The sequence below is a fragment of the Zingiber officinale genome, chromosome 7B (genome assembly GCF_018446385.1).
Source record: "Zingiber officinale cultivar Zhangliang chromosome 7B, Zo_v1.1, whole genome shotgun sequence".
NCBI classification, from domain to species: Eukaryota; Viridiplantae; Streptophyta; class Magnoliopsida; order Zingiberales; family Zingiberaceae; genus Zingiber; species Zingiber officinale.
Genome location: NC_055999.1, coordinates 34672161 through 34689327, shown reverse-complemented (window position 1 = coordinate 34689327; position 17167 = coordinate 34672161). Strand labels below are relative to the sequence as shown.

The 17167-nt window shown below is 36.5% G+C and overlaps 1 protein-coding gene across 1 annotated transcript in view; it reads left to right on the top strand.

The window, feature by feature from the left end:
- The first annotated feature begins 333 nt into the window (after positions 1–333).
- LOC122005654 (LRR receptor kinase BAK1-like) overlaps positions 334–17167 on the top strand; it is a 29444-nt gene continuing 12610 nt past the window's right edge. Inside the window, exon 1 of the mRNA XM_042560772.1 lies at positions 334–725. Within this exon, the coding sequence (XP_042416706.1) occupies positions 632–725 (94 nt within the window). The 5' untranslated portion in view covers positions 334–631. The remainder of the gene's footprint in view (positions 726–17167) is intronic.

Genomic DNA, 17167 nt, shown 5'->3' with positions numbered 1-17167 from the left:
ATCATTTATTCCACCCTCTTGCATTTTTGTTTACTCTCCGTGTGGGTACCCACCCAAACACCCACCGCTATGCTTTTAGGTTCCTCGAGCGAGCATAGATCCGAAAGTTTTGACTTGATCTAGTTTGACTACGCACCGGATCAGCATACGGGAAATGGGACAGGGACAGGAAACTCCGACTCACAACGCAATTGTGGCCGTTGGATGGGGTCAAGTTGGTCCAGATGTTGATGTTGATGGCTTTGTATTGAGCCAAATCCGTTCTTCCTGCTCGCTACGAGACAGCAACCCCGTCCAGGTTGTGCCTTACCGAGCAAAGAGAAAGCTCCAAAAATGAGCTCTGATCAAAAATAAAAGCGAAGCGGGGAAGGGGGAAGCAGATAAGCGCTCGTCGTCGGGGTCTTGGATTCAATCCCATCCCGTTTCATAGTTGCATTGATATCCTGTCCACGGTTGCCTCCACCACCGCGTCCCGCTTCCATTTTTGGTGTCCGGCGGAGTTCTCTCGAGGAATGCCGGAGGATGGTTGTTAGTTGAGAGGTCCTTGCATCTGGAGCTGTTCCTTCTGGAGTTTGGGATGGGTTTCCTGTTCAGGTTGCTGTAAGAAGGCACGGGACGGTTTGAGGTGAAAATGGCGAGAGTGGTGTGGGAGCTAATGCTGCCGCGGTTCTTTTGGTTTATCCTGACGTTCGACACATTCTCTACGGTTCTCTCCAACATGGAAGGTATGGAGCGATCTTTCCTTGTAGACTCGTGCTGGTACTGGGTGTTTTTGAAATTTGGGGCTTTGTGAGAGTGATGAAATTCTGGATTTTTTTTTTATGGTTTCCCCGAGCTCCTTTTCTCCCTGAAGTTTTAACCACTGGAACAGACGAGTTACGCCGCAGGCTCAGCAGGATTTGGAAATGGATATTAATGGTTGGACGGCTATCTAAATACTGCTAGCCTTAGTTGATAGTTCTCGTAAAACTTAAGCCGCATGGATTCTAAGAACCGTATAAGAATTCACATATAGAAAATGCAAGAACATATGAGCATGGATCTTCATTTCATCAATTAAACATGACATAAGAAAATAAATATATAAATAAATTTGACAAGGAACCTAATTGAAGAGCTATCATTGTCTTTAGCGTCGTCTAGAAATAACCCTGTGAAAGAAGATGTAGCGGAAAGAAAAGGAAAGTCTTCCAAGGGGCTTAGGGGTGATGGCGCCAAAAAGCTTTAGGTCAATGGGGGAACAAAAAACTCTGTCAAGATTATTCCTAAACCCTTGGGGATCAACCCTATATATAGTGAGCATCTATTATCAGCCCATAGATAATAATAGATGCAGGATTATAAGTCTATATATATACTGAATATCTATTATCAACATATAGATGATAATAGATGCGGGACTAAAGATTCTACACATATGGGATCCACATTCAATTACCCGAAATCCACTAGACATAAGTTAGATTACTTTAAAGGGTTCAGATGATATTCACATGTGCAACTTACAAATAAACCCACCTAATAGGGATAATTATATCCAACAATCTCCCACTTGGGCTATATATGAGTTGTATGTGAAATACAAGTAAAACTTTAGTTGATATCAAACTTTATTGGTATAAAATATCCCTGTAAATAATCTGGTCTATTAACTTCATTGGTATAGGACTAAAGAGGTCATAACTACTGTATATGATCGTAACAAGTCCCAACAGTAATCACAATACCAATGTCATTAATGACATAGATCAAGATGTAGATGTGTAGAGTGAAAATTACATGAAATGTGACCAGTACATGCCAATTTTCAACTGGTCCTAAGATGACCTCAAAAGAGGTCAGATCATATTTGCAAAATACTTTATGCTAAACTGCAATAGCAAATCATGATCCAAATTATATGATTCTAAAAGGAATATATATCTTATTTACCGACACTAAATGCTAAATAACAACAGTAAATAATGATATCATAGTCAGAGTGCCAAACAAACATATAAATTCCCATTAATGTTTTGAATTTTAAGTATGTACGATAATGAAAACAAATGTTTGTCTTTATTAATCAACATAGAGCAATAAATACAGACTCCTACTAGATGAGTTATTCTTCCATAAGAAGGACTCCCATATCCACAACATGTGCATGAAACACCTTAGGCACTAAGCCTTTGGTGAGTGGATCGGCTAATATGGAATCTGTGCTGATGTGCTCTATCATAATCTGACGACTCTGAACTCTTTCTTTAACCGCTAGACACTTGATGTCGATGTGTTTAGATTTCGACGAACTACGGTTGTTCTTGGCATAAAGTTTTGCGGTATTATTATCACAGTAAATCCTCAATGACTTGTCAATGCCATCAGCGATCTGTAATGCTGTGATGAAGTTCCGCGGCTAAATCCCGTGATTGGATGCTTCATAGCATGCTATCAACTCTGCCTCCATAGTAGAAGTGACTATTAGCGTTTACTTGACACTTTTCCAAGATATAGCCCCTTCAGCAAACATGAAGATATAGCCCGAAGTGGACCTCTTGCTATCCAAGCATCTAGCAAAATCAGAGTCTGAATATCCAATCACCTCCAAGTGATTTGATCTCGAATACGTGAGTATATGCCCTTTAGTTCTTTGTAAATACCGCATCACTCTCTTTACCACTTTCCAGTGTGACGATCCTGAGTTACTAACATATCTGCCTAACATTGCCACTATAAATGGTATATCTAGTCGAGTACAAACTTGTACATACATGAGACTTCCCACTGTTGACGCCTATGGGAATTGCTCCATCTCCTTTATTTCAAGTTCAAGCTGTGGACATTGTTGCAAGCTGAACTTGTCACCTCTTGACACAAGTGTGTCACTAGGTGTACAGTTCCGCATACCATATCTTATAAGCACATTTTCAATATAGGCCTGTTGTGAAAGTCCAAAAATGCCTCTTGAACGATCACGATATATCTGTATGCCTAAAACAAAAGATGCTTCACTAAGATTTTTCATTTCAAAATTACCAGATAGAAATGACTTGGTTTGATGCAGCATACCCTTATTATTGTTCGCAAGCAATATATCGTCCACATACAAAACAAGTATAACAAACTTGCTCTCATTGAACTTGACATATATGCACTGATCAACTGGGTTCTTTTTAAATCCAAATGAGGTAACCACTTGATCAGATTTTCAGTACCACTGATGGATGCCTGCTTTAAACCATAAATGAACTTCTTTAATCTACATAATAGGTGCTTTGAGTCTTTAGACTCAAAGTTATCTGGTTGCACCATATATATATAGACTCCTCTATGTCTCTATTGAGGAATGTAGTCTTTATGTCCATTTGATGTAGTTCCAAATCATAATGAGCTACAAGTGCCATGATTACCCTAAGGGAGTCTTTCGTTGACACAGGTGAGAAAGTCTTCTTGTAATCAATGTCTTCTTTCTGAGTGAATCTCTTGGTAACAAGACGAGCCTTATACTTTTCGACATTGCCCCTTGAATCTTACTTGGTTTTAAATATCCATTCACGACCAACGGGCTTTTTTCCTTCAAGCAATTCGACAAGTTCCCAAACGTCATTGTCCGTCATAGACTTCAACTCTTCTTGCATGGCGTTAATCCACCTTTCAGGGTTAGAGCATTGTTTGACTTCTTAGAAAGATGTAGGATCACTCTCCAACCCTATGTCAAAATCATGCTCTTGGAGATAAACATAATCACGAGAATGTGTGATTCTCCGTTCCCTTGTGGATCGCCTTAAATCATGCTCTTGGAGATAAACATAATCACAAGAATTTGTAGTTCTCCGTTCCCTTGTGGATTGCCTTAAAGACACTTGTGTTTGAGGTGGTTGAGGTACCTGTTTATCAATATGAGACAATACTTCAATTTCAGTGGCAGATTCCTTCAATTGCATTGGAGATGTTATGGGAATATCTTGGTTCACTACGCTCACTGGATGTGTGATACCCATAATGTGCGGTATGGTAGCCATACCGCTACTGATCGCACTAGTAGTAACCACAGGAGGATCGCCAATGCTTTCCTCAAAAGATACTTCCCTGATTTTATTACTCTCACTGTCCTCAATGAACTTGACATTTCCCGTTTCGAAGAAGGATCTATTAGAGGAATCATAAAATTTATACCCTCTTAACTTCTCAGAGTATCCTACAAAATTACAGCTAATCGTTCTTGAGTCCAGTTTCCTTTTATTAGGCTTATAAGGCCTAGCTTCAGCTGGACAACTCAGACATGTAAGTGCCTAATGCTAGGCTTCTTACCCGTCCACATATCGAATGAGGTTTTAGTTACTGCCTTACTAAGTACTCTATTGAGTAGGTAAACTGCAGTCTTGAGTTCTTCACCCCAGAAGGACTCTGGTAGAGAAGTGAAAGCCATCATACTTCTTATCATGTCTTTTAGGGTTTGATTACGACGTACAACTACACCATTTTGACTGGGTGTACCAGACATGGTATACTGAGGCACAATTCCACACTCAGCAAGGTAATTCGCAAAAGGTCCTGGACGTTGTTCACCTGATCCATCATATCGACCGTAATATTCACCTCCACGGTCGGATCAGACAGCTTTAATTTTCTTACCTAGTTGAAGTTCAACTTCGGCTTTGAAAAATTTGAACATGTCCTAAGGCATCTTAGAATGGACACATATTTTATTAGCTTCATAGATGACTATTCCAGATTTGGTTATCTGTACCTTATTCATGAGAAATCTCCGTATATATTAGTTCCAAAACATCACTACAACGGCTAGCCCCCTTATTCCTTTTGTTAGTGGTCTTCCCCTTGATACACTCTATGCAGACATCAAAGTATGACATGTCAAGGGAATCGAGAATTCCATGTGACATTAACTTTTCTAAGCGTTGTTTGGATATATATTCTAAACGCCTATGCCACAACATGGAAGAATTCTCGTTAGTTAATTTGCGTTTCGTACCTATATTATGCATTATTACGTTGTCAACCGTAGGAGTAAAGGTATTCAATTTATAAAACTTATCAACCACCATTGCCAACCAACACTGAATTAAAGAAAATACTAAAAATTTCATTTCTAAATGAACAACAATAACCTGATTTGTTCAAACAAGAAATTGAAATTAAATTTCGTCGAAAATATGGTACAATAAATGTATTTTTTAAATCTAGAAAGACATTGGTTCCTAAACAAAGCCTAAAAACACTAATCGACTCGATTTTAGCCTTCTTTCCATTTCCTGTATAGATGTATCTTTCACCATCAAGCGGAATTCGGCTCCTGAGATAACCCTGCATAGTGACACTTATGTGAGTAGTAACATTGGTATCTATCCACCAAGTGTAAGTGGGTATAATAGCTAAATTGACTTCCGAACTAACTAAGTTGAGAAGTTTACCTTTCTTTACATGCCAGTTGGCGTACATGAGGTAGTCTTTCTTCATGTGACCTTTCTTCTTGCAAAAGAAACAAGTAGATTCCTTATTCTGCTTCTTGTGCTCCTTATGGCCATTGCTTTCAGAATCTGCAGTTTGTTTTCCTTTTCCTTTGTTATTGATCCCCTTTCGTTTCTTGCTCGCACTTTAAGAACCAGATGCTAAGTGAACACTCTCAGATGTCTTAATCTTTAGTCTCCATTCCTCTTTCACACATTGAGCTATGAGCTCATTCAATGCCCACTTTTCCTTTTGAGTATTATACGATATCTTAAAAGGAGTGAACCGTGCAGGCAGATACATCAAGATGAAATGCACTAACATACTCTCAGACATATCGAATTTTAATGCTTTCAGACTTGTCGCTATATTGGGCATCTCCATAATGTACTCCCTTATGATTCCTTCACCATTATACCGCATGGTCACCAACTTCGTAAGAAGTATGATAGTCTCGACCTTTTCATTTGAGGTGAATTGGTCTGTTAATTGGTCCAGAAAACTCCTAGCATCTCCTCCCTCTGTTATTGAACCCTTTATTGGTGTCGGTATGGGAAGTTTCATGATACTTAGACACATGCGATTTGATTTCTCTCAGCTGAAATCCAGCCCTCTGCTCTATAATACTAGTACTGGTCAAAGGTGTGGGACGATCACTCCTTAATGCATAGTCTAAGTCTATGCAGCCTAAGACTACGACCACATATTCTTTCCATTCAGTAAAATTCGAACTAGTTAGTGTTGGGATGTTATTAATGCTGGTAGTTACAAATTGCACTGAAATTTAAGAGAGAAATTTATTAGCTCATGATTTAACTAAAGCCAAGAACATATAAATAATATCAAATTATGTAAATAAAATAAAATTTTAAATGCATATAAATGGGTTCTTTATGAGATATCAAGTACAATATAATGTGCTTTCCTTTGGGCCGACACATTATTTGTTAGCGATACTTTCTAATATAACTCAAACTTTAATTGGCCACACAATGTGCCTTCCTTTGGGCCGACCCATTGTGCGCATAATATGATACTCTATATGAGTTATATTTTAGTTCATAGCTCACAACAACCTTAATCAACCACATAATATGCCTTCCTTTGGGCCGACATATTGTGTGCATGATTTGAACAAAATAATATCTTGTTCCATAGTTGTAAACTACCTTATGCATATATCTGACCTAAAAGTAACTTTCCTTTGGGTCGATTACCTTTAGCATAGATATACGTCTACCAACATAAAATGTACTAAACCTACCTAAGGTGTCTTCTTTTGGGCTGACACATTAGTTCAACTTAGTAGCATGTTGTGTGGATAGACTTAAGAAAATTCTAGGAACTTAATTCGAACAAAAATTATTTAATCAGCCTTAATAAGTCTAAATTCGACTTATCAATCAATTGATACCATATGATAGTCGATTGGTTTTATCCAATCAATTATCATAATCGATTTAAAAATCTATTATATGCCACTACATGATCATATATAGAACCCTCCTTTAAGAAGCTAAAACTCCTTGTAAGTTCTATTTTAGAGTTTTTTTAATTTTAAAAAACTTAATCGATTCCAAGAAACTTAATCGATTATAAAAAAAAATCAACAATCTCAATCGATTAAAAAAAAACTTAACCAACTAAAATTGACATAGTTGCGAGTGTAAGACGGGGAAATCAATTAAGAAAAATTCTTAATCAATTTCTATTGATTCTGTTCGATGTTTTAGGCTTGGTAATCGATTGGTCGACAAATCAATCGATTAAACCATCACTAATGGAAGATCAAGCCTTGCTTAGATTTTCTATACAAAAGATTTCGATGATAAAAAATTTGTATTAACTAGGAAAAACTTGATCTAACATACAAACAATAAATCAACAAAAAATATATATTATATTGCCATGAAAACATGAAGAAATAGAGCCTTGGCCCTGATACCAATTGATAGTTCTCGTAAAACTTAAGCCGCATGGATTCTAAGAACTGTATAAGAATTCATATATAGGAAATACAAGAACATATGAGCATGGATCTTCATTTCATCAATTAAACATGACATAAGAAAATAAATATATAAACAAATATGACAAGGAACCTGATTGAAGAGCCATCATTGTCTTTAGCGTCGTCTAGAAATAATCCTTGTGGAAGAAGATGCAGTAGAAAGAAAAGGAAGGTCTTCCAAAGGGCTTAGGGGTGACGGCGCCAAAAACCTTTAGGTGAATGGGGAACCAAAAGCACTGTCAAGATTATTCCTTAAACTTTTGGGGATTAATCCTATATATGGAGCGGACATCTATTATCAGCCCATAGATAATAATAGATGCAGGACTATAAGTCCACATATATACTGAATATTTATTATCAGCATATAGATGATAATAGATGCGGGACTAAAGGTTCTACACATATGAGATCCACATCCAATTATCCGAAACCCACTAGACATAAGTTAGATCACTTTAAAGGGTTCGGATCATATTCACATGTGTAACTTACAAATAAACCCATCTAATAGGGATAATTATATCCAACATTAGTATCCGTTTGGATTATTCAGTTTGCATGACTACTTGGCTTGTTTGAGTACCATAATTGTGACACAAAGTGAACTTAGATTTGTTGGAGAGGTGAAAGGATATGAGATCTGTCTTTTCTCTAAACCTTTTTACTTAAACATTTTCATTATGATTAATTAATTAACTTAAACTTTTTCATTATGATTAATTAATTTAATTGATTAATTTGATTAACTATTTACTTAATCTATTGTAAATATTAATTAATCAGTTAATTACACAATGATTAATCTTTTAATCAATCAATCAATTAATTAATGAAATTAATTATAATTTCATATCCCTAAATAGTTTCACATACCCGAGCTAGTGTTCCCATGAATTCAACTCGTACGCGAGTCAAACTTTCGTCCGATCATATCAGGCCAACCCTTCATTAGATATTAATTTCTCATGCCTCGAGAAATTGGTTTACGATGGTCTACTCGCGAAATAACTGTCTTATTCCTAATGGTCACCAAAACTAATCCCCCACATGAATGAAAATTATGGATAAGTTTCACGTCTCAAACAAGAGTTTCATCGGAAGACTATTGCATCAGGAGAGGTAGCTTGTGGCTTTGAACTTTCCATAGTGGAATACGATCGGATTTACTTGGTTGCTCAATGAACTATGTTTTGAATTGTTTAGCCGTTGGTGTAAACCCAGACAATCATATCCACACAATAGCCCTCAGACTTTTACCAGTTCTCTATCATGTCCGTTTTGGCCATGGACAAAGCTTGGGATTCATAAGTGTTTCAGTGAAGCGGTCTGTCTTCATACTTATATAGGTGATCTCCTATTAAGAGTATCTTGCAATATCCTATTATACCTTTTACGATATAATATAGGAATTATTAAGAATTTTTGTTCATCCTTTACTCATTTTACAGGTTGCACCTTTTGTCTCTAGGAATGAGTTGGAGTAATTACTCCTAGGTGCCTCGAATCTTATAGCTTAGTTGCCCCTTTTAAACTATGATCTTGGGATCTCCCGTCAACATGGTTGGGTTACCACTACTCGATTTAAATGTTGAGTTTTAGACTCATTCCCCTAGACATGCAGTATAATTCATCTCTTGGTAAGCCTAGCGGATCTACACAATTCTCCATATTCAATAGAGATTTTACCACTAGAGATCTACTGCTTTTAATGGTATTAAGTCATTTCAAAACTTACCATTTTATACTAGTGTCATTCTCATAATTTCTTAGATATCATAATATATCATATATATTGGCATATTGGTTAACCTCCACATTTATAGGCTTCATTAGAAGGTTCGTGACCTTTCAATGCCTTATAGAGATTTTTCATATCTATCTCACTGAGGCTTGTGGTTTATCAAGAGGATAATTTCCTCCATAATTTTCAGGATAAACCCAAAACTTATCAACATAGCTTTATCATCTTCTCAATGTTTAAGCTACCATTATTGAATTGAGGTGAATGTGATATAGTCGATTATTGAATGCTGCTCTTCCTTAAGAAACATTCCTTAAGCAATATCCTGCATTCTCTCCCTCAATCATCATGGATGATTTTGCTTAATTGATTTTTCTAACTATATTTCTAGTGTTTTATAAACACTTCTGACCTCAATCTTGCTTAAAAACAAGTCTCTATAACTCCAATCTTATGATTTTATCGAGTTAAAACTGCGGTTGTCTAATCAGAATGATGATCACGATTACACTTGTTGTAAAAAAAGTGCTCAATTTAGAAAATATACATCACTTGGTCTTTCAATTTCACTGAGCTAGAGGTAGGATCGTCTAATTAGAGTGTTGACCAGGATTGACTCAAGAGGTATACATCCCTTGGTTTTCTAATCTCATCGAACCAAACTTGTGGTCATATGATCGGAGTGCTAATGTAGATTGTATTTACTCTTCGAGAGACACTCGACTCAAGAAGTATACATCCTTTGGTCTTCCAATCTTATCGAGCAAAAGCTGCGGTTGTCTGATTGGAGTGCTAATCAGGATTATATTACTCTTCGAGAGACATTTGACTCAAGAAGTATACATCCCTTAGTCTTCCAATTTTATCGAGCCAAAATTGCGGTCGTCTGATTGGAGTACTAACTAGGATTGTATTACTCTTCGAGAGACATTTGACTCAAGAAGTATACATCCCTTAGTCTTCCAATTTTATCGAGTCAAAGCTGCAGTCGTCTGATTACAGTGCTGACTAGGATTGTATTACTCTTCGAGAGACATTTGACTCAAGAAGTATACATCCCTTAGTCTTCCAATCTTATCGAGCCAAAGTTGCGGTCGTCTGATTGGAGTGCTGACCAGGATTGTATTATTCTTCGAAATATACCTGACTTAAGAAGTATACATCCCTTGGTCTTCCAATCTTATTGAGTCAAAGTTACGGTCGTCTAATTGGAGTGCTGACCAAGATTATATTACTCTTTGAGAGATACTCGACTCAAGAAGTATACATCCCTTGGTCTTCTAATCTTGTTAGCCATAGCTGTAGTCGTTTGATTGCATTTATTCTTCGTGAGACACTTGACTCAATTCTTAGTCACTTGCAACACATGTAATGCAATCCTTCTAACTCATCTATTTTGACCTCCACTTAGGTCTTATTGAGTTAGACTCAAGTCTAGCTTTTTACTAAGTGGACTTAATCTTCTATCTGAAGATTTTCATTAGCCCTCTTTTTGATAGTTTAAACTGACTATCCTCAACTTTATGACTTTAGTCAAATGACCTCCACAAAACCTTGACCATCATTGTTACATTATACCCATGGTATAATTTTGTTGTCCATCCTTTTAAGGCATGATTCTCACATAGGAAAATTCTATTATTCCTTGCGAGTAACTCTCACATTATTTGAGGTTCACTTTTAGACGCGTTAGGACATCTTTTGATAGTAACCTTAAAAAATACATTTTCTTCAAGTAATACAATGTCTTTTGTCTTTTACTGTCATTACTTGAAGACGATTACGGAGAATTTCTCCAATTTCTATCCATAGGAGTGAGACCCACGATCGTTATAAAGTCGCAAAAATATTGTCTTAAGATTGTTAGAAATTCTGCATATGTATATGGATTTGTGGTATTGAGATCCAACAGTTCGGCCAAGTTAGTCATGTCGACGATGAGTCGATAACTCTAACCGGTGGAGCTCGATATGGTGATGTGGATCTTGCCCCATTTATACTCTTGACATCCCCTTTCGGTTATCGAAGTACCCCTTCAGGTCAGAGACATACCTTTCTTGGTATCGTCGTTACTGACCTAATCTCGTCGGTTGTTGAGTTATCCCTTCAGATATCGACACAACCCCTTTGGGTAAACTTATCCTTAAAGATAAGAGTATTAAAGTCGAGGTGAAGGCTAGACCTTCTTTTCTTAAGATGATATTGTCCCGCCCAGGTTCTTACGGTTTATTGGCAATCGTTTTCTAAGATACAACGACTTGTATCTCGAAATAGGAGCACTCAAAATTTCGAGCTCTGTTAAACTTTCGAAGCCTTGAAACTCTTAAGAGAGGAGAGAGAGAGAAGAGAACTCAAGAGGAGAATTTATAACTTGAGAATTGAGTGAGTTGAGTAGAAGGAATGAGGTTTGTTTTATAGGGATGAAGGGTTACTGCAAAACTTTCGTCCGATCATATTAGACCAACCCTTCATTGCTATTAATTTCTCATTCACTCGAGAAATTAGTTTATGACAGTTTGCTTGTGAAATAGCCGTCTTATTTCTATTGGTTTACTTCCTTTTGAGAGATTCCCATAACTACTTTACAGTTGTCATTGGAATATACACGTTATATAACGTGTTATCCAAGCCATTGAGGATATGGAATATGCACGTTATATAACATGTTATCCAAACCAATGAGGATATAGTTTCGACATAAAAAGTCACTATATCCCCGGCATCATATGCCACCCTCTTTCCTTTATCAGTCTCGTCTTGAGATATAGAGAGGGCATCTTCACGTAAGAATCTTACAAGACTCAATGTGGTTAGGTAAAATAGTATCTTTTGCTGTCACCTCTTGAAATCCATACTTGTAAACTTCTCTGGCTTCTCTCCATGCGCTGGTGGAATAGGAGCCGTCGATGATGAATCCATTAAGATTGCACAGAGAAATTCGTCTTAAAATTGTTGGGATCTTGTATTGGTGCAATTTAAGCGCGAGCGGAATGACGATATACCACCGTTTTGGCGAAGCTGAGGCTAGAGTTAAACTCTATCTCTTTAAGACGAATTTGCCTCGCACACGGTGCTCATGGAACACGACAATCGTCTTCTAAGGTACAACGACTTTATCTTGCTATAGCAGCACTGCAAATCGCAAGACTTTTGAACCGAAGAAGCTTCTCGAACTCTCCAATGCAAGTATGGAATGAATGCTTGCTTTGCTTAGAAGGAATTGAGTGATTGAAATGAGGATGTGAGGGACCTTATTTATACTAAATGAAGGGGTGTAAGAACCTTTTGATTCAATTAGATCTCATCCAACCATTTTGAATTGGATGATGTAGCTCGTATCCTTTCCTAAGAGACATACTACCTCTTCATTAGATGTTAGCCTTTAGAAATCAATGAATGAGATTTAGCCATCCAAAGGGCACTTAAACCTTTCAAGTTGAATGAACAAGATTTGTCAATCTTGATCCAACGAACAATATTTAATTTTTCATTTACATTAAATTTTCAACAATCCCTTGACTCTCATTTGATAAATTTTGTGGAGAATATGACATTATTCATCAAACGAGAGCTGAAGGAATTGATGGAAATTTAATGTAAATGAGAAATTAAATCTTGATCGTTGGATCAAGATTGACAAATCTTGTTCATTCAACTTGAAAGGTTTAAGTGCCCTTTGGATGGCTAAATCTCATTCATTGATTTCTAAAGGGTGACATCTAATGAAGAGGTAGTGTCTCTTAGGAAAGAATGCGATCTACATCATCCAATTCAAAATGGATGGATGAGATCTAATTAAACCAAGAGGTTCTTATATCCCTTCATGTAGTATAAATAAGCTCTCACATCCTCATTTCAATCACTCAATTCCTTCCAAGCAAAGCATTGCATTCCATATTTATATTGGAGAGCTCGAGAACTTCTTCGGTTCGGAGGTCTTGCGATTTGCAGTGCTGCTATCACAAGATAAAGTCGTATCTTGGGAGCTGATTGCCATGTTCCGTGAGCACTGTGTGCGGGACAAATTCATCTTAAAGAGATAGATTCTAACTCTAGTCTCGACTTCGCTAAAACGGTGGTATACCGTCATTCTGTTCGTACTCAGATTGCACTAATACAAGATCCCAACAATTTTAAGACGAATTTCTCTGTGCAATCTTAATGGATTCTTCATCGATGACTCTTGTGCCACCGGCGCATGGCAAGAAGCGAAAGAAGTTTACAGGTACGGATTTCAAGAGGCGGCAGCAAAAGATGTTATTTTACCTAACTACGTTGAACCTTGCAATGTTCTTAGGTGAAGATGCCCCCTCTGTATTTCATGATGAGACTGATAAAAGAAAGAGGGCATCATATGATGCTTGGGGACATAGTGACTTCTTATGTCGAAACTATATTCTCAATGGCTTAGATAACACGTTATAGAATGTGTATATTCTAATGACAACTGCAAAGGAGTTATAGGAATCTCTAGAAAGGAAGTACAAAATAGAAAATGTCGGATTGAAGAAATTCATTGTTGCCAAATTCTTAGACTTCAAGATGATTTTGATTTCAAAACTATGATAACTCAAGTCCAAGGGTTGCAATTAATCCTACATAATCTGCATGTCGAGGGCATGACAATGAATGAGTCCTTTCAAGTTGCTGCGATAATCGAAAAACTTCCACCTTTGAGGAAGGAATTCAAAAATTATCTAAAGTATAAGCGAAAGGCGATGAGATTTGAGGATCTGATTGTAAGACTACGGATTGAAGAAGATAATTGCAAGCAATCAGAATTAATAAAAATGCCTATATTTGCAAAGACAAATCTGCTAGAACCAAACACTGCAGGAAAAGAAAGTATCTCGGAAAAGGACAGAGCCAAGGGAGGGCTTAGAAGTTACAAGAAACATGCCATAATTGTGGCAAACCAAATCGCAAGGCCAAAGATTGCCGACGTCTAAAGAAAGCCACTCAAGTGCACTGAAGATAAGTTAGTGCCAATAGATATGTCAGAATTAGACTTGACTGTCATTGTATTTGAAGCTAACTTGGTGGACAATCCAAGGCAGTGGTAGGTCAATACTGGTGCCACACGACACATTTGCTCTAACAAGACCCAGTTTTCAATTTATACCTCTATTAATGGGAGAAAACTAATGACGGGTAATTCTACAACTTCCAACATTGTTGGTTTTGGCAAAGTGGTACTAAAGATGACATCAGATAAAGAAGTGACACTAATTGATGTGCTTTATGTTTCGAACATTCTGAAAAATTTAGTGTCAGGGTCGGCTCTTGTCAAAGTTGGATTCAGGCTAGTGTTTGAGTCAAATAAATATGATTGACAAAAAATGGTTAATTCATTAGCAGAGAGTTTATGGAGAACGGTTTATTCAAAATGAATGTAATGACTGTGCACCGTGAATTTAATGACAATAAAATTATAAATTATGCTTATTTGGTCGAGTGTTCCAATTCATGACATGTTAGACTTGGACATGTAAATTATAATACTTTGCGATGACTTATAAATTTAAATTTATTGCTAATATTTAATGTTGATCTAACACAAATATGTCTTGAAGTTAAAATGACAAAGTTGTCTGTCCATTTAGTAGAAAGAAGCACAACCCCTCTAGAATTAATTCATGTGACATATGTGACTTAAAATTTGTGCAAACTAGAGGAGGCAAAAAGTACTTTGTTACTTTCATTGATGATTGCATTAGATACTGTTATGTGTATCTATTAAAAGGCAAAGATGAAGCCTTAGAAGCATTCAAAATTATAAGAATGAAGTTGAGAATTAAATTGGTCAACGAATTAAAAAAATTTGAAGTGATCGAGGAGGAGAATATGATGATTCATTTGATAAATTTTGTGCAGAATCTGACATTTTCATCAAACGACAGCTCCTTACTCTCTTCAATCAAATGAGATTGCCGAGCGTAAGAACCAAATTCGTAAAGAAATTATGAATGCTATGTTAATAAGTTCGGGTTTACCCTAAAATTTGTGGGGGGAAGCTATTTTATCGGCAAACTGTATTTTCAATAAAATCTCTTACAAAAGGAAAGATAAAATTCCTTATGAGTTATGGAAGGGTCATAAGTCTTCTTATAAATATCTGAAAGTGTGAGGGTGATTGGCTAAGGTAGAAGTGCCTAAGACAAAGCAAACCAAAATAGGACCAAAGATAGTTGATTGCATTTTTATTGGATATGCTAATAATAGTACTGCATATCGATTTTTGGTGCACAAATCAAGTCCTTGATGTACATGTTGGAACAACAATTGAATCAAGGAATGTTGTATTTTTTAAAGATATCTTTCCTTGCAAAGATAGGAAAGAGGAAAGTTTAAATAAAAGAACTTATGAAACTGTGAGTAATCTTGAAAATAATAAAGACCCAAGACGCAGCAAGAGGGCCAGAATAGTAACTTTATTTGGTCCTAATTTCATGACTTATTTGTTGAAAAATGATCCAAGGACAATAAGCGAAGCCTTATCAAGTCCCGAGACTCCCTTTGGAAAGAAATTATTAATAGTGAAATAAATTCCATCATGCAAAACCATACTTGGGAATTGGTGGATATTCTACCTGGAATCAATCCTTAGGATGTAAATGGATCCTAAAGAAGAAAGATAATGCTGATAGAACTATTGAAAAATATAAGGCAAGACTAGTGGCAAAGAGATTCAAACAAAAGGAAGGCCTTGACTTCCTTGATACATATTCACCAGTAACAATGATCACATCCATTCAAGTACTCATTGCTATTGCTGCAATACATAACCTCGAGATATATCAAATGGATGTGAAAACAACCTTTCTAAATGGTGAATTAGAAGAAGAAATATATATGAAGCAACCTGAAGAGTTTGTGGCTCCAAGATAAGAAAATAATGTGTGTAGACTCGTGAAGTCGCTATATCGGCTAAAACAAGCACCGAAACAGTCGCATGAGAAATTTGACTAAACTATGATGGCAAATGGATTTAAAATAAACGAGTGCCATAAATGCATATATATCAAAGGCACACCTGACTCATTTGTCATTATCTGTCTATATGTAGACGATATGCTCATCAGGGGTAGTCATCATGATATAATCATGACCACTAAGAAGATATCGACCAAAACCTTTGATATGAAAAATATGGGTAGCGGACGTTATACTCGGGATTAAGATTAATAAGACATTAGATGGAATTATCCTTTTACAGTCTCATTATATTGAGACAGTACTAAGGAAATTCAATATATATGATCTTTCCCCTGTAAAAACACCGATGGACTTAAACTTGCACTTAACCAAGAACCATGGTGAACTTGTATCCCAATTGGAATATTCATGGATAATTGGCAGTATGACGTATATCACTAACTATACATGGCCGGATATTGTCTATGCGGTCAACAAATTAAGTAGATTTACAAGTAATCCAAATGATGATCATTGGAAAGCATTAATAAGGGTTCTTAAATTTTTAAGATATACCTTAGAGTATGAATTATATTATATGAGATATCCAGCGGTACTAGAAGGTTATTGTGATGCAAATTGGATACAAAAGACTCTAAATCCACCAGTGGATATGTATTTATCATTGGTGGTGGAGCAGTGTCATAGAAATCCACGAAACATACCTGCATAACTCGATTAACTATGGAACTCAAAGTTGTAGAAGAAGTAGAATGACTTCATAATCTCTTAGAAGATATCCCATGTTAGGAAAAACCAGTGCCTGCCGTGATGATATATTGTGATAATAAATTGGCATTTGCAAGGGCACAAAATAACTTGTATAATGGTAAGTCATGACACAACACCATTAGGCAGTTGATCTCTAACGGTGTTATCTCTATTGATTATGTCAAATTAAAAGATAACTTGGCGGATCCATTTACAAAAGGTTTGAATAGAGATCAAATATACTGCACATCAAGATGAATGAGATTAAAATCTAC